The sequence below is a fragment of the Stenella coeruleoalba genome (assembly GCF_951394435.1).
Source record: "Stenella coeruleoalba genome assembly, chromosome: 11".
Classification (NCBI taxonomy): Eukaryota; Metazoa; Chordata; class Mammalia; order Artiodactyla; family Delphinidae; genus Stenella; species Stenella coeruleoalba.
The window spans coordinates 50,029,071-50,055,902 of record NC_137157.1 but is presented as its reverse complement, the minus strand read 5'-3'; the positions used below and the strand labels follow the sequence as shown (position 1 = coordinate 50,055,902).

The 26,832-nt window shown below is 41.1% G+C and overlaps 1 protein-coding gene across 5 annotated transcripts in view; it reads right to left on the bottom strand.

The window, feature by feature from the left end:
• The window catches only part of GRIP1 (glutamate receptor interacting protein 1), a gene marked incomplete at its 5' end in the record, with an annotated part of 698,195 nt that overhangs the window by 184,708 nt on the left and 486,655 nt on the right, over positions 1–26,832 (bottom strand). For all 5 annotated transcript variants that reach the window (XM_079937948.1, XM_079937949.1, XM_079937950.1 and 2 more), the window contains one exon: positions 24,661–24,741. In XM_079937948.1, coding sequence (XP_079794074.1) covers positions 24,661–24,741 — 81 coding nt within the window. The remainder of the gene's footprint in view (positions 1–24,660; positions 24,742–26,832) is intronic.

The window sequence follows — 26,832 nt, the reverse complement described above, 5'->3', positions numbered from 1 at the left end:
CTAAAGAAAGCCTCTTCCCAGAAAAATTTTGTATACAGTTCCAGGGGAATTCATGGATACCCTGAACTCTATCCATGTACTCTACACAGAAATCCTGAAGATCTTAAGTCAGATCAGATTTGAGCAATGTGAAAATCAAAGTATATCCTCTGCTAGGCTGACATAAACTGTGCACATGTCAGGTAGGGAGTCATGAAACAGCAAATAATGTCAAACCTATCAGTGACATGTTCCTACATAGTCATCTAAAAATCAAGATGAAACCATATTCAAGACATCAGAAACAGGAAGTGACTCATATTCAAGACATCAGAAACAGGAAGTGATTCCTGAGCAGGACCGCCCAAGGGGCGGACATTTATATCTGAGAATCCATAAGGACCAGCAAAAGGCACTGGCCAGGAGATCCAATGATTGCACTTGTCTTAAGAGCCCCAGGCAATTTTGCTCTGGGAAGGCTCCCAATCTGCAGCTTTTTACTTGCAGGCGGTTGTACTCACATTTTTAAAGTTGTTGACATGATTGAAACCTGGATTCTACAAGCGAAACTAAGCAACTAGCACAGGTAACTTTGAAATGACTCTGATCTTCAATGTTCTCCTAGAGAAGCTAACTGCATCCTTACAGCTACTTGTGGATCATTTTGGTCCAAAAACATTTTGTGAGCATCTGTTATTGTCAGACTCTGTGCTAGGGGCTAGCATGTCCAAGACCCATAATCACAGCCTCTACCTTTCTGCATTCTAAATGTCTAAGCGACAAATGTCTATACTTTCAATGAAATGTGGTTGGTGCACAGCATGGCCTGGGAGCCTCAAGAATAACGAACAGTTCAATCCGTGGTCCTGGGAAAGCCCCTGTAGGCTATGGATGTGTATTTGGAGGTTTAGATACTTTCTTTAGGGGAGAGTAGGAAATTTATTTGCAATATTACTATCATTTCCATCCAATAGTTGGAGAAATTCGAGGTATCAAAATTTGCTTAGCAAATGAATGAGATATTGCTGGGGGAGGCTCTTTTATTTTTGCATGACTTTGAGGATATCCTTTTGGCTAGTATCTTATATTAAATAACTATTTAGATATGAAAACGCAGAGCTCCCATGCTAGGATTAGAGTGATCAGATGGTGTGGTCTGGGAGCTCAGCTGAACAAGGGATGAGAAATATGTCTTGTTCAGCTGGGTGAGTGAGAAGAAAAAAAACACTCTGTAAGCAAAGGAAAACCCTGAAATTCGAAAAGATTCATGCACCCCCATGTTCATAGCAGCACTATTACAATAGCCAAGACATGGAAGTAACCTAAATGTCCATCGACAGATAAATGGATAAAGAAGATGTGGTATATATGTACAGTGGAATATTAGCTGTAAAAAGAACGAAATAATGCCATTTGCAGCAACATGGATGGACCTAGAGATTATCATTCTAAGTGAAGTAAGTCAGATAGAGAAAGACAAATACCACATGATATCACTTATACGTGGAACCTAAAATATGATACAAATCAACATATCTATGAAACAAAAACAGACCCACAGACATAGAGAACAGTCTTGGTGGTGGCCAAGGGGGAGGGGGAGGTAAGGGAGGGAAGGAATGGGAGTTTGGGATTAGCAGATGCAAACTATTACACTTAGAATGGATAAACAACACGGTCCTACTGTATAGCACAGGGAACTAGATTCAATATCCTGTGACAAACCATAATGGAAAAGAATAAGAAAAAGAATATATATGTATAACTGAGTCACTTTGCTGTACAGCAGAAATTAACACAACGTTGTAAATCCACTATACGTCAACAAAATTTAAAAAGAAAAAGGAAAACCCTGAGACAGACAGACATCAGGTAAGGCTGCACTGGAAGCTAGTGAGAGTAAGTCATCAAGGAGTTAGGAGCTTAGCTAGTGCCCAAGACAGGGAGCTAAACACTGTTTAGGGACCGTTGCGTCTTCAAAGACAATTAAAAGAACAATGCTTGGGGGGAACATTCTTTCTGCCTGAAAAGGAAATGAAGGGAGGATAAACTTCAACAGGAAATCAGACTTCTTGAATAATCAGGACAAAATGGGACTTAGAGCTACACCTGCTTGGTCTCCTCCTTCCACGGAGACCAAAGTACCCGTGAGTCTACCATGAGTGAGATAACTGGATTGAGGAGAAAAATTAAAAGGAAGAAATCCCTGACACCGTTTAAGATTATCCATCCTTTTAAAGCAGTTAATAACTCTCAAAATGGTTCACATCTGTCATCTAATTTAACCTTCAGCATAACCCTGCGAAGAGGATAACACTTCCATTTTATAAATCAGGAAACTTGAGACTTGAAAATTGGTTTGTGAGGCAGAAATCTGTATCTGTTTTAGGTGCATGGGATTGCCTTCTCATATAACTGAATGCTATAAATGTTCAGACCGTCATAAAGTAATTGCTAAACAATGGATGCAAAAACATGTAGATGAAATACTACTGAGAAAGGAGCTGAAAAATAAGGCCAGGCTTAGGCCAACTCCAAGCCACCAGGGCAACAGTAAATCAGTAAATCCACCCCTATCATTTTGTTACAGATGTCAGAGGCATTTATTTGCCTCTCTTGTTTTATGAGGCTTGATCCATTTCAAAGGAACAGATGGAAAACTGCAGTCACTGCAGATAACTAAGAGGCAAGGCATCAAGGGAGCCCTGTGGACTCTCCATGGAGAAGGCAAGCAGCCTGTTGCAGTGAGTTTCCGTTTTATTAGAGCCCTACTGAGACCCCGCTGGAATCCAGAACTGGAGGAGGCTGTGCTGCCCCCATCCTACACCTACATCCTCCCTGTCAGCTTCCTCCACCCTGACAAGGAGGGTAGCCTTCTTTCCTGGTCCCTCTCCTGGTCCAGCTCTTTTTTCCTGCTCTACCTGAGAGACAACATATTCTTGTCTCAAGGGAAAGGCTCCCCCTTAGGGTGAGCAGCAAGGAAGTGAGCAGACCCACCAGAGTCATTATTATTTCCTTTGCTCAGTCCATACTTGTATTAGTACATCAACTGTCATATATAACACCACCTTATCCAACTATCTTGTAGCCTCAATCTGAGTATGAAATATTTCAGTCCTTTCCATCCATCCATCTATCCCTCTCTTCATCTACCCTTCCTTCATCCATCCATCCATCCGTCCATCCTTCCGCTGGAAAAATCTAATGATCATTTGCTGAATGGTAGGCACCTTGCTACCTAGCAGTAAACAAGACAGACCTCATCGTTGCCCTCAGGAATTTATATTCTAGTAGGAAATGCAGATCCCAAGCAATTAAAAAAGAATAACAAATCTGATTAGTGATGATTAGTGAAATAAAGAGTGAGGGCTCTAGTCTGGGGCTAACTAGGGAAAAACTGCTTGAAAAATATTTGCAGCTAGTTCATTATGCCCTGGAAAGATCAGCCATATTGCCTTGGGCAAGTCACTAAACACTCTCTGGGTATTAATCTCTGAACTACAAAGTGAGAGAATAGAACTAAATGGTTTAAAAAGTACCACATTTCATTGACTCCAAGACACCAGCACTTTTAAGGAACGCTATTGTTTTATTTACCACTAAGAAATGCTGCCAATTAAATTACAACATAATGCTTTCTTACCACTAAGTTTAAAATTTTTTTGTACTTACAAATGAACTCGAAGTGCATACATAAGAAGGAAGATGTAAGTTAAAGTCAGTTAAGGGACTTCTATATCTTCTTCACACTCACTTTCTGAACCAGTGTCACTGATGTCTTTGTCATATGACATTGTCCTCTGGACCTCAAGAACACTGATGATGCCAATTTCTGAGACAGGGCTATGTTCCTGTCTCTTGGTCTTTCTTCCAAGCTGCTGAGACCCCTTTTGGCAAGTTGTGATGCTTATGCTTCCTTGATCTTCCCCCCAAAGTGTCAACAGAATGTTTTAGACAACAGTGCATGTTCCTGACTCAAATGGTCCTTAAATGATTTATTGCCCGAAACTTCAAGGGGTTGCATTTATCCAATCATATTACCAGGAATTACAACCAAGTTAAGAGCGTGCACAGGCAATAACGATGACATCACAACCACTGCAGGTTTAAGAACAACTGTAAGGTGCATGCATCCTGGTTTCATGGTAGTTAAAATGGCGGGGGGGGGGCGGTCTTCAAATAAATGAAATACAGTGTTTCTCCAAATTCCCCTTTCAACTGAAGTTCTTAGGTACCCAAGGAAGGAGGAGGCCACATGGACACAGTTCTAACTAAATCCCTTGTCCTAACTTCAGCTCCTCCTATCTGTTTTCTCTTCTGTTTCTCCATATAAGATTTTGTTTCCAAAGAAGTTTCTACTGGGAAAAAACAGGTGTGAACCCACTCTCAGCTCTGGCATTCTGTAAGTCTGTAATAATAATGCACAGCTAAAGCTACTGACTCAAGCTTCTAGGACCTTCACTGCCACAGGCTTCTTCTAAAGCCTTGGTAGAGGTCCTAGCAAGGTGTTCACATGGTCACATGGTTTTGTAAAATCTTAAAAAGACATTTTTGTATTTTTTTCCTTAAAAAGCTGCCTACCCTCAAATTGTATAAGCTTTGGGTACCACAAAAACCTATATTTTCCTTTGATCACACCATTTTACATCTCTATACCACTTGAAGAGGCGTCTAGCAGTGTCACATTTTCTCATTTGATTCTCAGAGAAACCCAGCATCTTAAAGATGAAAACACAGAAGATTTTCAAGGTTAGATGATTTGCCTAAGGACACCGTATCAGGCAAAGCATTTTGCTAGAACTTAAAGCCAGGTGCTCTCAACTCTGAATTCAGTCTTCTTTTCACAACGTCACTTTGGTTAACATGGGTTGCCTTGGCTTGGTATGTTGCCAAAGTGACTCTCGTCAAAAAAAAAAAGTTCCAAATTCTAACAAAAAATTCTAAGACTGTTTTTCTTTTTCTTCTTGAATGTAAGTATGAAACACGAAACCACGTGTGGTTCAAGCAGATTGTGAAAGTCACTCTCACGCAACGGGTAAAAGAATATTTACTGATTTGCATTGAGTTAGTGACCTGCCACACCGTCATTTGGAAAGCCACACCAGTCCCAGAAAATAACAACTTTGTGTTGAAGTTCATGAGAAATATGCTCAGCTGAATGTTGAAAGAAAAGTCTTACTCTTTCTTTTTGTTGTTTTGTCTAATCTTTGTTCCACTCAGTGATATACACACTCAGGAACATTTTTTTCTCATATCTGAAATCTTGATACATATTTCTTGAAAAAATATTACTCCTGTCTTTTTTTCCTCCATTGCGTATTTCTCTTTAACAGATTCATCATGTGGTCTGAATACAATATCCACCCATGTTATCAAGTATGAACAGGGCAGAGAACAGTTTCTTTTTAAAAGCACACTGCCCTACCAATACCTTTAAAATCTATTAAAGAATATCTCACCGAGCCCAGGAGAGCATTACAGTAATTGCTTCTCTTAGCCAGGTGAGAAAGAACGTATCTGTCAACACAGAAGTGCAGAAGCAACTAACACCTCAACAGTCTGCTGGGAAATTGCTTAAATTAAAGAAATAACAGGGATGCATCATGGTTATTGTATTTCTAATATTTAGTCACTCGCATGGCTGTAGAGTGCCCCAGTCATCCCCCTGCCCCCCTCCCCAGCACAACAGGGCCAGGTGCTAGTGTGTGCATGACTCAGGGTGTATTTGGGTGTTGGCATGTGTGGCGCATGTGGTTGTTTGGTCACATGTCTCAGAGGCTGAATGCAGAAATAGGGCTGGTGTGTGCACTGATGCAATTCACATGCAAGGCTATGTATGTCTTACATCAATAATTTCTCAGGCATAAAAAACAGCTTTCTGGATTCTGTGCTGCCACAATGGAGCTGCCTTGTTTGTCCTCTTCCATGCCTGGGCTACTGAACAGAAAGTTTATGTTTACCAAGCCTTCAGTGCAAACAGCGGAGGCTGAGCTGGTGAGTGAATCAGAAGGGTAAAAAGCCTCGTTTTAGTCACCAGCAAGATCTAGAGAGAGTCTAGAAGTCCAATCCATCATCTCGCCCTCTTCCCAGTAACGTTACATGACCTTTATTGAGTGCAGTCTAGGTACACAAACCTGATTAGGGTTTTGAGAGGCCCAGAAGCTGAAAAGAGGGCTTGCAGCTCTGCAAATCTTAGTCAAGGTAAAATGCATTTCTTTCCTTCCTCCCCACCCCACCCCTAAAGCTCGGCTGTTTTAAGAGGGACCAAAGTCACTCTCAGAATTCTCAGAGAAAATCATATAGGCTGCTCTAGTTCCCATTTACACAGGGGAAGTCAGGTAAAAATGAAAAAAAAAATACCATGCAAAACACCTATCCTTCTGAAACTATTTCAAAAAATTACAGAGGAAGGAACACCTCCAAACTCATTCTATGAGGCCACCATCACCTTGATATCAAAACCAGACAGAGATAGCCCCCACAAAAGAAACTTACAGGTCAATCTCACTGATGAACAGAGATGCAAAAATCCTCAACAAAATACTCACAAACCGGATAAAAGTATCATACACCACGATCAAGTGGGATTTAACCCAGGGAGGTAAGGATTCGCCAATACCACAGATCAATCAATGTGATACGCCACATTAACAAAGTGGAGAATAAAAACCATATGATCATCTCAATCGATGCAGAAAAAGCTTTTGATAAAATTCAACACCCATTTATGATAAGATACCACGCAAGAAGAACAGCAGCAACAAACGCATAAAGATGCTGCAGGAGACTTTGGAGGAGGGCAGTTTTTCACCTTGTCTGGTGGCTGAATTAAATCACAGATGATCTTAAAGGTCATCTGGTTCAAGACCTACCTCCATTTGATTTTATTTACAGTCACCATCCAGTCCTGTCTGAGTACCCCCAGTGTGAGAAACTAATCTTCTCAGAAAGCTACCTATGTCTTCTTCAGACAGTTTAAATGAAAAATAACGACATATATTAGGTACCTTAAAGGTACTGGGCCTGAGTTAGTACGCTGTGGCAGACAGATGCTAAGGTGGTCATTCATGATGCCTAACTTCTGACTATGAGGCCTTGTATTATCCCCTTTTTTTGAGTGTGGGTGTCACCTGTGACTTGTCTCTAACCAGGAGACTATGGCAAAGGTGATGGGATATATGCGATGACATGTAAGTGATTATGCACGTAAGACTGTAGCACCCATCTTGCTGGAGCCTTTCCTGCCCTTGTGCGTTTTGGAAAAGCAGGCAGCTGGGTTAGGGCTGAAGGCCTCTGGCTGACAGCCTGATTGACCTTTGTGAGACCCTAAAAAAGAGAACCAGGGAAGCTATGCCTCGATAACTGACCCATAGAGACTGTGAGATCATGAATGTGTGCTGGTTTTAAGCTGTGAAATTTGCAGTAGTATTGACACACAGCAATAGATAGCTAATACAGATGCTTTATAAGCACTAACTTATTACTCTCTCATTTCACACAATAGGAAAACTGATACATGAAGCATGAAACTTCAGCAACCAGCCAAAGTTCACATAGCAGTAGGTGGCAGGACCAGAATTCAAATAAGGGGCAGGCTAACTCCAGAGTCTGTGTTCCCAGCCAGTAAGGTAGGTTGCCTTTCTGTACTTCTTAGAAAGTGCCACTTTTAAGTTGCTTCCAGATCTGATTTCGTATAACTTACCCTTACAGCATGGGTGAAAAATCCAAATGCATGTACGAATCTGATACATTAAATGAATGAAGCAGGCCGTGTGTGACCGGATCAGTAGGGTGCGGACATGAAACAGAGTGAAGAGCGATGGGGACCGCCTCACGGTATTTGCTGGCCAAGTGCATCTAGGCTGCCCTCAGTCAGCGGGATGATGTTGGCTGGTGACCTCTGATATACAAGTTCTTGTTATGCTTCTGAGATCGCGGGGAACACATGGACCCCTTTTCCATATGACTGAAAATATTACATACCAGTAATCATTTTTGTTTCCAATCTTCTATTTTTTTCTACTTAAATGAATGGCGATACCCTCACGTTTTTGTTGTTCTCTCTTGCAGATGAGCTTCTTGACACATGGATAAATATTTACAAGTCTGTTGGCTCTGTGTAGTATCAGCTGGCAGGCATACCTCCTCCTCTTCTTCTCCATCTGCAGGGTTGGGTCTGGTATGTCCTCCAAGATGTGGTTATGCCAGGCGGCTCCAATCCACTAATATTCCTTGTTGTCATTATAGTATTTTTAAAAAACCACCCAGGTATTACACAAATACACTTTAGTGGAAGATTCAAATGATATAGAAGTATATGGATCAAAGCCTGAGGGCGCCCTCCACACTCTCCCTCTTCTCCTCCTCTCATCTCAGAGGAAACCACTGTCAAAGTCTGTGCCCAACTTCCATTCTCTTTTCAGGCACTAACATTTAACCAAAATTGGGTTAAACCAAGCAATGCTAACTTGCTGCTTTCTTTTCTTTCCTTTCTTTTTTTAAAAACTAAATAAATTTATTTATTTTTGGCTGCGTTGGGTCTTCGTTGCTGCACGCGGGCTTTCTCTAGTTGCAGAGAGCAGGGGCTCTTCATTGCGGTGCGTGGGCTTCTCATTGCAGTGGCTTCTCCTGTTGCAGAGCACGGGCTCTAGGCACGCGGGCTTCAGTAGTTGTGGCTTGCAGGCTCTAGAGCGCACGCTCAGTAGCTGTGGTGCACGGGCTTAGCCGCTCCACGGCATGTGGGATCCTCCCGGACCAGGGCTCGAACCCGTGTCCCTGGCATTGGCAGGCGAACTCTCAACCACTGCACCACCAGGGAAGCTCCTAACTTGCTGCTTTCAACATGGCAATATGTCGTGGAGATCTTTTCATGATGTGCTCTATAGGTTTACCTCATACTTTTTAACAGTTTTATAATCTCTCTTAGAATGGCTGCACCCTAATTTGTTCGACCATTCCTCAACTGATGGATACTTTAGGTTCTTTCCAATACTTCAATAATAAGCAAAGCTCCAATGAACATCTCTGTATATACCAATTTGTTGGCACACTTTATTCCCAGACCCGCCCACTTTCACGGTCAAACACACTTCGCCTGTCCAACTCCTGGACGACTAAAGGGATTCTCAGTCCCCACTTTTCAACAGTGAGGCACCAGAGTTGGGAGAGGTCCCTTTCTACCCCTGGAGTCACCCTCCTTCAAAGTCAGTGATGCTCTCCCTCAGAGGCAGTGAGTGATGGTGACAGTGGTTGTTGGGGGCTACCTGCACTTTTTCAAAGCATTTCTTTACCAGATTGGGATGATTCTCAAAAATTACCACATCTTATAAGTAGGCAAGTATGGTTACATCTTTGTGCACAAGTGTGAGGATTACTGTAGAATATATTCTCACAAATGTTGGGAAAAGTGCATATATTTTTAAACACTCTGATTGATGCTACCAACGTGTCTTCCAAAAATTTTATATTCCTGCCAACAATATATGTTTCTATTTTCCTGTATCCTTGATAGCACTTGATATAATCTTCATTTTAAATATTTGCCATTTCATTTTTTTGCAAATTTCTAATATTTTCTTCCCTTTATTCCTTGTGCCTGGAGAGAAGAGGAGTCCTTGCCACCATAATGACTACCACCTTCATCTGGCCTCCTGGAAAGAATAGTTCTTGAATATGCTTTATTGTAATATGGACAACTTTTATCACGTGAGAACTATAGCTAACAAGAGATGATAAGGTCAACTAGAACAATTTTTCCAAGTTTTCTAGGCCAGAAGAAGAAGAACCTGGGGAAGAAGTCTACCTCTGAGAGAAGCTGGTGTCAAGTTACTTTTAGCATGGTGAAATGCTGAGTTACTCTATTCCAATGATGCATCTCCAGTAGCTTCCAAGGAGAATAACCTTAAACTAGAAAGGATAGAATTTCAGATTAAAGTAAGAGGAAACTTATGCCAAAGGTTAATAAGTAAAGTGATATTAAAATAATCCCTTAGTTGTTTAAAATATATTCGAGTTTCCAGAGTCAGGTAAATTACCTCCCAGAGAGTTAAAAGAATACGCAGATGTAATAATGAAACAAACATAAAAATGAGGGCTTCCTTGGTGGCGCAGTGGTTGAGAGGCTGCCTGCCGATGCAGGGGACACGGGTTTGTGCCCCGGTCCGGGAAGATCCCACATGCCGCGGGGCGGCTGGGCCCCTGAGCCATGGCCGCTGAGCCTGCGCGACCGGAGCCTGTGCTCCGCAACGGGAGAGGCCACACAGTGAGAGGCCCGCGTACAGCAAAAAAAAAAAAAAAAAAAAAAAAGAAAGATATGCCTAAAGTCTGGGCAAAATTTTAGAAAGGATTATTAGACCACTGAAGAATAAGGCATGCAAACCAACGTTATGCAGGTATACCCCATTTTGTTGTGGCTTGCTTTACGCTTGTTTACAAACTGAAGGTTTGTGGCAACCCTACATCAAGTTTATCAGCACCATCTTCCCAGTAGCATTTGCTCACTTCGTGTCTCTGTGTCACATTTTGGTAATTCTCGAAATATTTCCAACTTTTTCATTATTATTATGTTTGTTGTGGTGATCTGTGATTAGTGCTCTTTGATGTTACTATTGTCATTGTTTTGGGGCACCACGAACTGCACCCATATAAGATGGTGAACTTGACCGATAAATGTTTCATGTGCTCTGCTTCACTGAGTGGCCCTTCCCCCATCTTTCTCCCTCTGTTTGGGCTTCCCTATTTCCTAAACACACAATAATACTGAAATTAGGCCAATTAATAACCCTACAATGGCCTTCAAGTGTTCAAGTGAAAGGAGTCACACATCTCTCAATTTAAATCAAAAGCTAGACATGATTAAGCTTAGTGAGGAAGACATCAAAAGCTGAGACAGGCTGAATGTTAGACCTCTTGTGTCAAACAAGAATGCAAAGGAAAAGTTCTTGAAGGAAATTAAAGGTGCTACTCCAGTGGACACACGAATGTGGTCTTCACAGAAGATCAAATCAACCACAACATTTCCTTAAGCCAAAGCCTAATCCAGAGCAAGGCCACAACTCTCTTCAATTACATGAAGATGAGAGAGGTGAGGAAGCTGCAGAAGAAAAGTCTGAAGCTAGTAGACATTGGTTCATGAGGTTTAAGGAAAGAAGCCATTTCCATAACATAAAAGTTCAAGGTGAAGAAGCAAGTGCTGATGTAGAAGCTGCTGCAAGTTATCCAGAAGATCCAGCTAAGATAATTCATGAAGGCGGCTACACTAAACAACAGATTTTCAATGCAGATGAAACAGCCTTGTATTGGAAGAAGATGCCATCTAGGACTTTCATAGCTGGAGAGGAGAAGTCAATGCCTGGCTTCAGAGAGTCAAAGGACAGGCTGATTCTCTTGTGAGTCAGGAGCTAATGCAGTTGGTAACTTTAAGTTGAAGCCAATTCTCATTTGCTACTCCAAAAATCCTAGGGCCCTTAAGAATTAGGCTAAATCTACTTCGCCTATGCTCTATAAATGGAACAACAAAGCCTGGATGACAGCACATTTGTTGACCACATGGTTACTGAATATTTTAAGCCCACTGTTGAGACCTACTGCTCAGAAAAAAATATTTCTTTTAAAATATGAGCACCTGGTCACCCAAGAGCTCTGATGGAGATCTACAATGAGATTAATGTTGTTTTCATGCCTGTTAACACAGCATTCATTCTGTAGCCCACGGATCAAGAGGTAATTTTGACTTCCAAGTCTTATTATTTAATCTTATACATTTTGTAAGGCTATAGCTGCCACAGAGAGTGATTTCTTTGATGGATCCGGGCAAAGTAACTTGAAAACCTTCTGGAAAGAATTCACCATTCTTAGATGCCATGAAGAACATTCCTGATTCATGGGAAGAAGTCAAAATATCAACATTATTAGGAGTTTGGAAGACGTTGATTCCAACCCTCCTGGATGACTTTGAGGGGTTCAAGACTTTAGTGGAGGAAGTGACTACAGATGTGGCAGAAATAGCAAGAAAAATACAATTAGAAGTGGAGACTGAAGATGTGACTGAGTTGTTATAATCTCTGATACAACTTTCATGGATGAGGAGTTGTTTCTTGCGGATGAGCAAAGGAAGTGGTTTCTTGAGATGGATCTTTTCCTGACGAAGACACTGTGAAGACTGTTGAAATGATAACAAAAGATTTAGAATATTACATAAACGTAGTTGATAAAGCAGTGGCAGGGTATAAGAGGATTGACTCCAATTTTGAAAGAAGTTCTACAGTGGGTAAAATGTTATCAAACATCATTTCACACTACAGAGAAATTGTTCATGAAGGGAAGAGCCAATCGATGCGGCAAACGTCATGGTTGTCTTATGTTAAGAAGGTGCCACAGCCACCCCACCCTTCAGCAGCTACCACCCTGATCAGTCAGCCGCCATCAGCACTGAGGCAAGACCCTCCACCAGCAAAAACATTACAACTCACTGAAGGTTTAGATGACGGTTAGCATTTTTTAGCAATAAAGTATTTCTAAATTAAGATATGTACATTGGTTTTTTTTTAGACATAATGATATTGCACACTTAACAGACTACAGTGTAGCGTAAACATAACTTTTATATACAATGGGAAACCAAAAAGTTTGTGTGACTTGCTTTATTGTGATATTCGCTTCATTGTGGTGGTCTGGAACTGAACCTGTAGTATCTCCAAGGGATACCTATATATAAAGACAATATAATGTAAATGCATATTTGAATATTTCAGTGGGATTTGAGAAAGATCTCTCATGATAACTTGTGGGCAGAACAGAGTACCATGAACTAAAAGCTGGTGGCTTTGAAGCTCACTGAGGATGATACCCAAAAGGCCGAAAGTCATTGTTGATGAGGGAGGATCAAGGTTTCTGGGGGTGGTGGTGGTGGTGGTGCCGCAGAGCTCTGTCCTTGGTACTGACTGCTATGCTCAAGATTCTTTTCTTTTCTTTTCTTATCATTCTTTGTCTTTTTTTTTTTTTTTTTTTTGTGGTACGCGGGCCTCTCACTGTTGTGGCCTCTCCCTGGAGCACAGGCTCCGGACGCACAGGCTCAGCGGCCATGGCTCATGGGCCCAGCCGCTCTGCGGCATGTGGGATCTTCCCGGACCGGGGCACGAACCCGTGTCCCCTGCATCGGCAGGCGGACTCTCAACCACTGCATCACCAGAGAAGCCCTCTTTTCTTATTATTTTTTAACATCTTTATTGAGTATAATTGCTTTACAATGGTGTTAGTTTCTGCTGCATAACAAAGTGAATCAGCTATACGTATACATATATCTTCATATCCCCTCCCTCTTGTGTCTCGCTCCCACCCTCCCTATCCCACCCCCCTAGGTGGTCACAAAGCATGGTACACTCAAAATTCTTAACATTGTTAGATGCTTGTCAAATTTATGGCTAATCCACTGCTAAGACAGTGGTAAATATATGTGATGTGCAGGAATAGAGACTATTTCCACTATGTTGGAAAGATGAGCTGAATCATTTGAGAGCTGGGAACAAGAGCTGAAAGATGAGAGGCTTTGGATTAAACTAATCTAAACTCAAATATCAGCTTTGTTGCTGGATGAACTTGCACAAGTTACTTAAGCCTCAGTGAGCCTTAATTTCTTCCTCCATAAAATTGAGATCATTAAATACCTCTTTTGAATAAATAAGACTGGTACACGATTGATGCTCAACAATTGTTAGTACCCCTCCTCCTCTCCTCTTCTCAAATCTTCCTAGCGGAATATAACAGAAATACATGTGTAGAACAAAGGGTACAGTGTTGGCCAGCATTATACGAAGTGCTACTGTTCAAGGCAGGAAGCCTAGCTCTTGAGGGATATCCATGAGAATAAGGCCTATTGACTGAAAGTTCAGTGTAAACAGACATCATTATTTCATTCAGAAATACAATCTTAATCTGCACTAATTGAGTAGAACACCCAGATCAGGGAAGGTACTGGTTTTCTTATACTCTGCGCTCTTTAGCTGGAGGGAGGATTCGGTTTTGGCTGCCACATGCAAGAGAGCATTGACAAAATGGAGAAAGGCCACCAGGGTGTGAAAAACATGTCACAGAAGGCCAGGCTGAAGGAAGGAACATGCTTTATCTGGTTAAACAACAATGACGGCTCAGGGAGGAGCTGATAGGTGCATTCAAGTACTCGAAAGACTTTGGGGAAGTTCAGAAGAATTAGAAGAGCCAATGGGTAGAGGTATAAGGTGGGAATCCTCAGCCTGTTGGCCTAAGGAATACTTCCTAACACACACAGATTTTAAAAAGCAGGGGTTACCTTGTAAGATAGTAAGTTTCCTGTCTCTAAAAATATTGAAGCAGAAGAGGTTAGATGTGAAGTTTCCTATACTGAAAGAGGAAAACAGAAGGAAAGATGTGTGTGTGTGTGCGTGCGCGTGCGGACAGTGTTTGGAAGAGAAAGACCAGTAAGTGTACTACAAGCCATGCTTCATCATTCCATCTCAGTGTCTCGTAAGGTTTGGTGCATAACAGTGATCAGATCCTAAAGCAGGTGATGAGAGAAGTCTTTCATACGACAACCATGGACCGCACCCAGTTATGAACCCTGCTGGGCAAAGCTTGGTGGGAGAACTTTAAATAAAGAAACATTTTCTTGAATATAAAGGGACTGTAACCTTAAATTAGAGGTAAGTCTAGAACCCAGGAAAATAATTGCAGAGCGACTTGAAACAGGATGAGCTAACCTGCCAGAAGGTTTAATAAAAACACATGATATTGTGGGTGTTCATAAAAAGAAATGCTTATGAAAGTCAGAAGCTGTAGGAGAGCTCCATGGGGAGATGGAATATGATATGTGGGGACGACACGGGGCATCAGCATCAGATGTGTAAGTTCATTTCATCCCTTTTTGATCTGAAGAAGTCAGGTTTTTAAGAGAGAAGAGGCCTCTATTTAGTTAGGGATCTACAAGGCTGCAGGGTAATCCTTGGACGTTGCCCAAGGCAATCCACTCTCCCAGCCTTTGAAATGACACCTCCTCCTCATTCTACAACCCCTCCCCTCCTTCCTCTCTGTGATGATCTCACCTATTATTTCAAGAAGAAAACAGAGCAGTCAGAAGAGGACTCACGTATCTCCTTAGCGGGAAACCTACCATAATCTTCCTGCCTCTGTGCCTCTGGATTCATCTGCCTGACCTCCTGCTGACACCTCCACTGCATGCTGGATGCCCCCCCTGGAGCCTCTTCAAAGGTTTTGCTTTCGCTTTCATTCCCTTTCCCTCCTGCGTCAATTTCTCCCACTCCACTAGATCAACCACGGTCAGCACACAACACGCTGTATCCTCTCCTGTATTTAAAAAGGGAGTCTCCCCGAGACCACATGCCTCCTCCGGCTACTGTCCCATTTTTCTGCTCCTCTTGATAGAGTCTTTTGAAAAAACATTTTTTAAAAAATTAATTAATTTATTTTTGGCTGCGTTGGGTCTTCGCTGCTGCGCGCGGGCGAGCGGGGGCTACTCTTCGTTGCGGTGCGCGGGCCTCTCATTGCGGTGGCTTCTCTTGTTGCGGAGCACGGACTCTAGGCACGCGGGCTTCAGCAGTTGTGGCTCACGGGTTCAGTAGTTGTGGCTCGCGGGCTCTGCAGTGTGGGCTTCAGTAGTTGTGGAGCATGGGCTTAGTTGCTCCGCGGCACGTGGGATCTTCCCGGACCGGGGCTTGAACCCGTGTCCCCTGCACTGGCAGGCAGATTCTTAGCCACTGCACCTCCAGGGAAGTCCAAGTGTTTTGAAATTCTGAAAGAGTTGTGCACATTCTCTGACTCTGTTTACTTAGGTCCTATTCTCACCTCAGCCCACTCAAAGCAGGCTTTTGCTCCCACCACTTGACTGACACTTCTCTAGTTAGGGTCCACTACAAACTCTCTTCTTACACAATCCTTTAGCCAATTCTCAGTCCTCGTCTTATTCATCTTACCATCAATACTTGGTTCAGTTTTTCTCTCCCTCCTTGGTCCCATGTGGTTCTTAACTTGGATTCCAGGGCACCACATTCTCCTGCTTCTGTTCCTACTGCCTCCGTTTCTTCAAGTCTTTTGCTGAAACTTCCTTCATGGCTGACCTCGGAAGGCTGGAAGCCCCAGGCTCAGACCTTGGACCCCATCTCCATCTATCTGCACTACGAAGATGGTACCCCTCATCCCCAAGGGTGTAAATACAAACTGATTGCTCCAAAATTTATATCTCCACTGACCTTTCCTCTGAGTTCCCTACTTCCCCCTTCCACTGATCCATTTCTTCCCCAGGGTCTGTCTCAGTAAATGGCATCACTACTTACCCAGTTAAGAGCAAAACCCTTGGACTCATCCCAGACTCTTCTCTTCCTCTCACATTCCACATCTAATTTGACCATTTTTACTACCTCTACCTCCATCATCCTAGTCCAAGACACCATCATTTCTTGAGTGAAATAGTACAATGGCAACTGATCTCCCTGTCTCTGCTCCTGTCTCCTTAAAGTCTATTTTCCATATAGACGCTAGAGAGATTTAAAAAGAAATGCATCAGTACCTCAACTGTTCAATCCTTGCAATGGTTTCTTGTCACACCAAGAATAAAACTGAAGCTCTTACCTTGGCTACAAGTTCTACAGAACCTACCTTTGTCTCTCCCTCTCTCCAACCTCATCTGTTGCCACTCTCAGCATTGCTTCATCCTTTCTGGCCATGCTGGCCTTCTCTCAGTTTCTTTAACAAGCCAAGCTTGTTCTGACCTCAGGGCCTTTGTACTGGCTGTTCTTTTTGGCCTAGAATCCTCTTTCCCCAGACCCTTATGGGTTCACCCCTCATTTTAGGCTCACTCAGTTGTTACTGCCTGACTGAGGCTATCCTTGACTTTCTTTTCAAACACAGAGTCCAGGTCTTTCTGCCCACCACTCTCTACACCTTATACTAGTTTATTTCACTTTATTGCACTTAGCACAGCCTGACCTTATGTTAGGCAGTCAGTGCTTGTTGAATGCCAGTCTCCCCACTAGCATGCCAACTCCAGGAGGACAGAGGCTTGTAGGATACTGCTAGCTTCTGGAACACTACTAGGCACATATAAAAAATGAGTGAGGATCATTTTAGTTATAATGGACTTAGGGAGCAAGTAAGGGATTGGCTGGAGGAAAAATAAAGGCCGTGCGGTGAAATATGCAAGGGTGAAATGCATGGAATCAATGTGTAAGCAGTTTACATTTACATGCAGAAGGCAGGACGGCACCAGGGGAGTAATCAAACTCCCAAAGAGAAAAAGACTTTCCAGGTGCTATAAAGTTTCCCCCCACTGCCCCCCGGTTCTGAAGCAGAAATCTTCCTAACATCCGTTTACCATCTAGCTCAGTAAGAGTCCTTCGAAATGTACAAGAATGTTTAATATTAAGAGAATTGAAAATGTATATACTGAGCACATTGCCCAGAGTCAGTCTTTACTCATTGAATCGGATATTGGGAGATCTATGTGAACTGATGTTAGAAATCTATTTGCCAGGTGAAATGCTCTGCCACAGAGCAAAGTGACTCATTTTACTCATTCAGAGTTATCTTAAGACTCTGTATTATTCTAAGGTTTTAGAAGCGAAACACAAAGCAGAGTTATGGTGTTACCTGTTCAAGAACAAGTAGTTAAAAGCCTGCTTCGGCAATTTCAGGTTTTTTCCTTGAAAATTACAAATGTATAGAATAGATGACAGCACAGCCGAAAGCAAACTAGCCGCCTGCTTCCTCAGTTTCTGCTAGCCCCCAGTTACTTAAATAATGGCATGACCCCTATGAGCGCAGCCTCTACTCACTGACCCACCTGTAATCAAGGGCACAGTCGGTGATGACTGAGATAGATTCTGCAACTTGGACAGACAGAGGCCACCCACACAGGCTCCTGCCCACCTTACATTTTCTTACATTACTTCAGAGCAGAGGCTCCATGGGCCACTAGGAGGCAGTCTTTACACCTCATTCTCATTAAGAATTCTCACCACCTTCTCCTTTCACTCACTGCTCAGGACTCTGGTAGAAATTCATTGTTACCTAAATGCATTTCAGATAAAATTTTATTTTGTCCCTTACTTTCTAGCCCTATGACCTTGGCATGTTACTTTAGCTCTCCGAACTTGTTCCCTCAACTGTTAGAGGGAAATGAACAAAACTTAGTTCCTGCAGGTGTTGTGGAAGAAACGCAACATAATGGTTAGGCCAATACTTGGAACACAGCATGAAATGAATGACAACCAGTATTTTTAAAATTTATCTATGGCTTCCCTCACTCTCTCTTTCTAGATTAGGTTACTCTTGTGATCACTGCATTCTTGTTATTTCTTAGGCTTTGGGTTAATATTGTTCTCCCTCCTCGCTATCAGCATTTCTTTCCATTTTATAGCAAAAGCTCCAAATGCCTTCCACTCCCATCCAAATGCCCCATTTCTGCACTATAAATCAACGACTACTCATCAATATACTGACAAACTGAAGTTCTCGAAGGCATATTTCTTTGGAGAAGAATCTCACTCCAAGCCAGTGTTTCCCAAAGTATAGTGTATGTAAACATTGACGGATATATTTGAGGGAACACATTAAACTTAAAAAAAAAATTTTCAGTTATAATTTTTAAAAACTTATATTAGAAAAATATAATTAGCATATCAAATTCAAGATAATAAAGCTTAGGATAAAGATAAGGAAGAAAGTGAATCAATTTAAATTTACTTAAAATCATATTAATTATAGTCAAGGTGGAACAAACATATATAACAAACATTATGAAGATGACACGACTGAAATTGCGGGGTGTTCTAAGTCATGTCAGCCCTAATAAGAAAGGAGTATTAATGAGCTCAACTGCTCTATTCTACATTAAACTGTGTAGGATGGTTCTTTTCTTTCCCTAGTGCCAATCAATCCATACAACTCTTTTATTATTTTTTTTTTTACAGAGCAACTATTTTAAAAAAATTTTACTGGAGTATAGTTGATTTACAATGTGTGTTAGTTTCAGGTGTATAGCATAGTGATTCAGTTATACCTATACATATATTCATTCTTTTTCAGATTCTTTTCCCATATAGGTTATTACAGAATATTGAGTAGAGTTCCCTGTGCTACACAGAAGGTCCTTGTTGGTTATCTATTTTATCCATACAGCTTGCACCCAGCCAAATTCTCTAAAGTCCCTTAATTAAAACACCCTGAACTGAAGGTCTCCCTAACCTGGGGAGCGGGAGAATTCATTTATCTTCAGTGCCAAAGTAGTAGACAGAAAAGACTTTCTCCTGTGGCTCTTGTGCACATCTCCTTGAGCCTCCTTGTGAAATGTTTCCAGACACTGGGAAGCTGTGCTGGCCGTCGTCAGAGTCATTCTTATGACTTCGTGTACCCAGAGCACGACATTGACCAAATGCCACCACTCCTGTAACACAGTGGGGCTCAGGGAATATCCAAGCACAGAACTAATTCATTACAAATAATTTCCCCTAAACTGCATGCTGAAAGAACTATTGTTTAAAAATCATTTGCTGCCTATGTACCACTTCATTATATTTCACCCGTGTCTACGAAGGCAGGAGAGAGGTTCAAACATAATAGACTGTCATTTGTCTGAATCGCTAATGAAAGCTGCAGCACTGAACACACAAATCAAGCTGCTCGTTTTGCCCAGCGCTATCTGAGAACTCAGGGTGTACCACAGAGCAAAGTGGATCAGCTCTCCGGGGGAAATCCTTCATGCGTACCTGCCATAAGAAGTAATAAGTTCTGCTTTGCATCACTCTATTTACAGACTCCAGCTAGTTTTGCATATTTTTTGTGGCCTTTTTTCTATAGCAGCACACGTTCTCGAACGAATCACTCTCATCCTGTCGATTTTATTGTTAAATTGTGCTCAGACTTTCTCTTTAGGTGTTAGAGGATCGCACAGACATTTTCTGTTCAAACAGGAACAAATGAGACTTGGGGGAGAGACCTCTGGCCTTTGAAATTCTCCACGTAACTGACAGAATTGTAAGACATTTAAAGTGTACAATGTGACGATTTGATACACGTAGGCACTGTGCAGCACCGTGCTTTGTATGACATGACATACTTGCTTGAGTCAACTGAGTTTGGTTTCCCATCTGTGAGACTCGCCCATTTCTTGGAGCAGCTCAATGGTGGAACTAAACAGAGGAAGGAGAACCAGGCCCCAAAATCAGAGGAAATGCCCTTCATCCACCTGAAGAGTGTTAGAGCTATAAAATCCTATTGTAAATGTCACACTATATATCTACTATAATCATGAAAATTTAGACCAATGAAGTGTCAAATTGTGTGTTAACAAAGAGGAAAATGCTGAACAGGGAGGGCAGAACCTTCAAAATTCCTGTCCTTCCCCCTTAATTCAAGGTTGCCAGCTTCTCTGTGATACCAAGGGCACTGTATTATTTTCCACACTTTGACTTTTCAGTAGGTTTCAATGCTTCCTCGATGTATTCTAAACAGCGTTGAGTGTATACATCTTGGGCTAATGGGCATTTCAGACTCTCAGCTCCATATCTGTACACCCTCTGCAAATACTCAAATGTGAGAAGCAAGAAAGACATATCATCTTCATTTAATTATGACCAAATTGATAAATGTCTTTTCTCATATTCTAGGAGGAAAAAAAATTCCCACACAAACTTCTGACGGCTCATTTTGGCCACAGAGTTAAGATCATTTTCCTGGGGCACCAAAGTTTGGAAATGACAATGGGTGTGAACACTTGACATCTTCCTGCTTTTGTGAATTGCCCAGAATTCTTCGTCAAAACTAGCATAAACAAAGAAAGCTATCCTACCTGGAAAAAGTATGTGAATCAAATAAATAATACACTAACTCTAGGCCTTCAGGTCTAGTATAGTATCCTGTCTTTTCCGTTCATGAACATTAGACAGACATGATTAAATGCCTCATCTCTAAGTGGCTAAAGCCACAAATTATTGTAAAATGTGCTAATCCAAGAATCATACAGATATCCTGTAATAATCTGGACAACCCTCAGGTGGCCAAACTCTGATTCACCAGTAATCTCTCAAATAAGGGAAGATCAGACCAACAGATTCTTTTTAATAATCATAGATGTGTAGTAGAATCTGTTAGTTCAAAATAGCTTTGTACTTGGAATTCACCAAAAATGAGCTCAAAAAATGAGCGGAAGTGAGACTGAAATATGCCTCCTTAATAGTTTTAAACAGAATGTTAAGTCTTTAAATTTAAACTTCAGTGTCATAGGTAGTCGTGTCATTTCTTTTTTACTAGCATGGTTATTAAAAATTTTACAAAACCTTATGAAAGACTAAAAAACCTTTTTTTTATACATTATGCCATAAGAGACACAATTAAAATGACGTTTCCAAATAACAAGAAAAATGCATTTCCCCTTTATCCAAATCAAATGCATTTGGCTCCTAAGAGATGTTTAATCCATTCCCTTTTTTGAGAACAGACAGGAGTGGACCGAAAGGATTTACAGTTAGAATTGTCATTTCATGAAGGACACATATTTGACTTGTGATTATAAAATAACTGCTATAGCAATCTTGAGTTTAGACAGTGGTAGTAGATTTTGATATGAATGAAAAGCAAATTATATTTTTGTTAACATTCAGGGTCACTTCTCTGGGTCAGAATTATTAAAAGTTACGCTTTGTTATGCCATGGAAATAGTGGAACCCATGTTAAGAAACCTTATCTATGTATATGTGTACAAATATTTATTCCAGGAAGCATCAGGTCTCTATAGAATTAGTTTCAAAGAACAGCTTACGCTTTCATAAAAACGTGTATAGAGAGCTTTAAAATGCCTTCCACTACCTTATACTCTTCCTCCCTTACACCTCCCCCCCTTCCATCAGAGAAAGTGTTCACATGAACGATCCAATTCAATCACCATCATTGGATCGGTGGGGAGAGATGTGAGGAAAAGCCATAGCTCCTTTAAAATTCCAGCTTCTGGGTGTTCGCTTACTGCCCAGGAATTGGGGCACCAAAATCTGCCCTGAGAAGTGCCTTTGCACTGAGAAGATCCAGGGGCCGGTAGAGGAGCCACGCTTTCCTTTACGCCTTTTTCAGTTCCTTGGTGCCTTTTTCCTTTAGACACATCTTTCCTTGCTACCAGGGTGGTGATAATACTTTTGAGGGAAGTGAGGTTGGGAGGTAAGCACAGGAGAAAGAAAAACAGGCTGTAGGGCTTCCCTGGTGGTGCAGTGGTTGGGAGTCCGCCTGCCGATGCAGGGGACGCGGGTTCGTGCCCCGTTCTGGGAAGATCCCACATGCCGCGTAGCAGCTAGGCCTGTGAGCCATGGCCGCTGAGCCTGCACGTCCGGAGCCTGTGCTCCGCAGTGGGAGAGGCCACAACAGTGAGAGGCCCGTGTACTGCTAAAAACAAAAAAACAAAAAAAAAAACAGGCTGTAAACTTTGATTTTGCTCTTTTAGCTCCCCGGGGTCCACCTTCATTCCTCGGGAGGACACTTTGGGATTTTTCAGCCGAAGCTCCAGCAAATAATAAAGAGCGTGCATTTTCCAGGTCTCTGCGCATTTCCCTCTCTCTCTCTCTGACTTCACAGGGATAAAGGTTGCCATGGTAGGTGACTGGTTAAGATTTCTGGATGCTGGATTTAGATCTCCCTTTGACTTAACTATTTGGCCAAAGATCAGGGGAGAGTCCCTTTTTTTTTTTTTTTTTGCCAGAACAAGAATTAATGGGGATTTTTAGGTAAGACAGTAAAGGTTCAGAACTCCAAGTGTCAGAACTCAGTCAGGACGCAGTTTCCAAGAAGTTCCCTAATTTACTGTTATTTCTTAAGATATAACAGTAAGTCCTCATCAGTTATTAATCGCTTTGGTTTCTTAGCCTTCCGGCTGGTGAACTCTTTTTTTCTCTTGGGCTGTTCTAAATAATTAAGAAGATTTTGAGGACGCCCAACCCTTCTGGCTGCTGCCTTCTAAGAGAGAACAAAAGGGTGTTTGTTCATGTTCAAACTCCAGGAGAATAACCCCTGAAGCCTACAGAAAAGGTTCCTGATTCCAGTGACTTAAAAACTGACCTGAGGAAGAACAAAAGGAAAAAGTCTATTACGAAGAATCACTGTATGTCATGAACTAAGGATTATAATTAACAATTTCTCTGTACCTAATATGTAATGTTAAAAACTACTTATTGACTTTAAGGAAAAGCCTGGCCCATAAACCTGTGTTCTAATTTAGTATGTAATACTAGAAAACCCATGAAAGGAAAACATGAGACTAGTCAGTGCTTTTCTTTAGTACCACATAAAGTGGTAAGGACAGTGGGAAGGCTCTTCAACGCTTCCCAGCAGAGTACTGAGCACCAGCTAATTAGAGAGGCCAAGAAGGAATTGATGGATAACTGGCATTCTCGAGCTTCAAACTTTGGGTACTTCCTTATTGCTGACAAGGAGAAAGCAGAGAGCACAGCACAGAGCTGATCGCAGTAGTTTTTCTAAACGTGATCGGCACTAAGAATGACGTTTTATAGGATGGAATAGAAGAAATCTCAGCACTGGGTGATGCCATCTAATTACAAATTGCAAGTTACTTTAGAATCTTCAAAGCACACAAACAAGGATAGGTAACATTCACAACATGCCTCTTTCTAAGCCAGGTACTTTCACTATGAGTCTAAGCCTTCAGAATAAGAATAAAAATAACCACATGTAGTTCTTATAAAAATAAATAATAATCACGAACAGGGCAGAAACTGGACTCATCTCGCTCTTTACGCAAATGGAAAATTCCCCTTTCATTGACAGATCTGCCAAACCATTCAATTTAACATTGGAAACACTGCTTTGTTTCTCCTGGATTGTTAAACTACTGTACTCTAGAATCCTGTCACTAAGCTTTAGCTGTACTCAATTTGCTTGTATATAATATAGAAAGACGTTAATTTTGATAAATTTCTAAATGTATTAATGCTTTTAATCCTTCTCTTAAGTATAGTTGCTACCATAAGAGGTTTTCCACAAATTACTGAGTTCAGATAAAGTTTGAATAATATTTTGAATCTCCTTCCTCCTTTAATTTTAGAATGTTTATGTCATTCTCAAATTCAAAGTTTCAAAATATGAAAGTTTGGGATAAAGACATTTTAAGATATTTCTGAAAAATCTTTTGTTGAAAAAAGTAGGTATCGTTTATTGTACTACAAGGAACCTAATCACAGCTTCCTAAGGAAACAAAAGTCCCAGAATTCTACAAGAGTTGTTCGATGGAAGTAAATCCAAGTTCAACGAGACAAGAAGAAAAGAGTAATTTGTTATTCAGCGTATATATGATCTGCCACAGCAATTCTGAACCATTTGTTATGCCCGGTTTGTCTCAGTAAAGGGATAGATGCTGCTGTGAGAATCATACCCTGAAATCAGAGGTGAAAGTAAGTCAATGAGTGAGAGCTGATATAAATTCAAGTCATTTTACAAAGGATTTGCACACAAGATGAATTTTCACAAGTCTGCAAGCTTTTCCAGAGTCTAGCTTTCATGAACGTTGTTTGAACAAGTTGTATAGAATGCAGTCTCCACCCTATGAAATAGCATTTTTTTACCAAGTTGGAACTATTTAGGATCACCAAATAACAGGGTTCAAAAGGAAAACAGCTGAAAAATCCAGCAGTCTGGTCTAACCTGGGATGCTCTGTCTCCTCACAGCCAATGCTCCATCAGGCGGTTTTGTCTGGCTGGCGGATTTAGTGTAGGGACTCTCATCTGCAAAGGTACAATGAAGGGTTTGGTTAATTTCCATCCAGTTTCTAATGTAGTGAAGATTTTCCAATGGACTGCAATCCTTCTGCCAGAGAGAGGTGATAGGATACAACAGAAAGAGTCTGTAGACCTGGGTCCTAACCTTGGGTTGGCCATAGGACAAGGTCAAGTCATTTAAAATGCTCTGAACATCAGTTTCCTCTCCTGTGAAAGAGGGATATACTTTTTCATCCACCTCTTAGGATTGTCAGGATCAAGCTATAATGCACATGAAGGCATAGAATGGTAAGAAGTTTGTAAATCCAGTACACAGATTATTCGCCTGTCACCTATATTCATTGATAAATAAGCATCAGTGACTGTCAGTAATCAGAAGACAAAGAAGGAATAAAACGGCTCAATGGGCACTAAGAATAAACAGGTAGAAGAACAAAGGAAATGAAATGTTATATTTCAGAGAAGCAGATGACAGAGTATTAGTATTGCAGGGAGTAAAGACACAGAATTAGTGGGTTCCTCTTGGAAGTAGGAACTGGCATCCAGTGGAAAATAAAGGGACAGGGACATTCAGAGTAAGACCAGAGAAGCTAGGTTAAGAACAGGGAAGGAAGGATGGTTTGGGGAAAGAAGACATATATTGCAATGAGCTGATGTGCCCTCTTTTAGAAAGAGATGGAAATAACTTGCAGAACCAGAAAAAGAGCAACTGAAGAGACAGAAGGACTAAAGCCTAGTATACCTGTGACAGGCAAGAAGCTGAATGAGCAAAACAGGTGACAAAATCATACAAGCGATGGATCCATCAAATTCTAAGTAAAGTGATTTTTTTTTTTAATCTAGGAAAGGATTTAGTCTGTCTTGGAATATAGGAATAATGACCTAGGATGGCAAATATCTTCTTTCTAGTTTGCATGGGACATTTGTATAAAGTAAAAGAGATGTCTGAGTGACAACCTTAAACATTTTCAAGAATAGGATGTATCTGGCCTGAGCAGACATAACGTAAAATAATTACCTAGCAGATCTACTCAAGCTGGATGACCCAAAGGTTACTTCTGGCCACACTATCAGGTTAGTTTGTGGTGGTTGTTGTCATTGTTGTGATAGGAAATCATTAAAGGATTAAAAAGCGTTATATTGTGCACGGCAAACTATTAAATATAACAAGGATTTAATTCAGCAACAAGACTTAGTCATCTGAGAACATAATTCTCCCAACTAAGTAGTCTGTGTTGCAAAACTGAGGAACTCCATTCCTCTTTAGGATGTTCTTCTGGTTGAAATGATTCACGATTTCTTCATAAAACTAACAAGATCTTTGTAAGCAATGACAAAAACGAAAGAGTAACACTGCTGTAAGCTGCAATTAAAAAATGGCAGTCATGCTGTTTCATGTTTCTATTCCATTTGTCACACGATTCTTTAAATTTTTCTAACCATAAAGATAAACTACCAACTTTCAGATACCAATACACTCAACAGCGTCACTTTTGCTTAGGAAGCAGTATCCTAGATCTCTGACTCTTCTCTTTGCAAATGTGATTTTGAGTAGAATCACAAACCACAACACAAAATGCAAGCATTATACTACAAAAGTCTTCTTTTTGCTATACCATGCCCACCTGAGTATTTGAACTCTTTTCTCACACTGTTGGTTTAATAACCAGGCAATATGCTCTATATAGCACCCATTAAAACAAACTTACTATATGTTAAAATCTGGATTCTTTATAAAACCAGTTTAAAAATGTATTTCCTTTTATTATCTGAAACTTTGAAACTGTGTATTTATGAGTACAGAGCACTGAGCCAGGAGATACCAATCACGACGACCAGTTTCAGGGGACAGTATCTTGGAAGCCTAAGGGCTTTCCTCAGTTTTCAATTTGTCTAGAGTCCAGCCAATTAAAGTCTTGGGTTGAATTCAGTGTTGGATTTTCTTAAAGGGCAATAAGAGATTTGACCAGGAGACTCTGGGGTGTTTTGCACTTGATGCTCTATTTTAAGGAGGCATGTCTTTAGAAATTTACCCAGTTTGCATTACAGAAGCAGTCAACCCTGGTAAAACTATTTTCTCATTTATATTTGAAAACG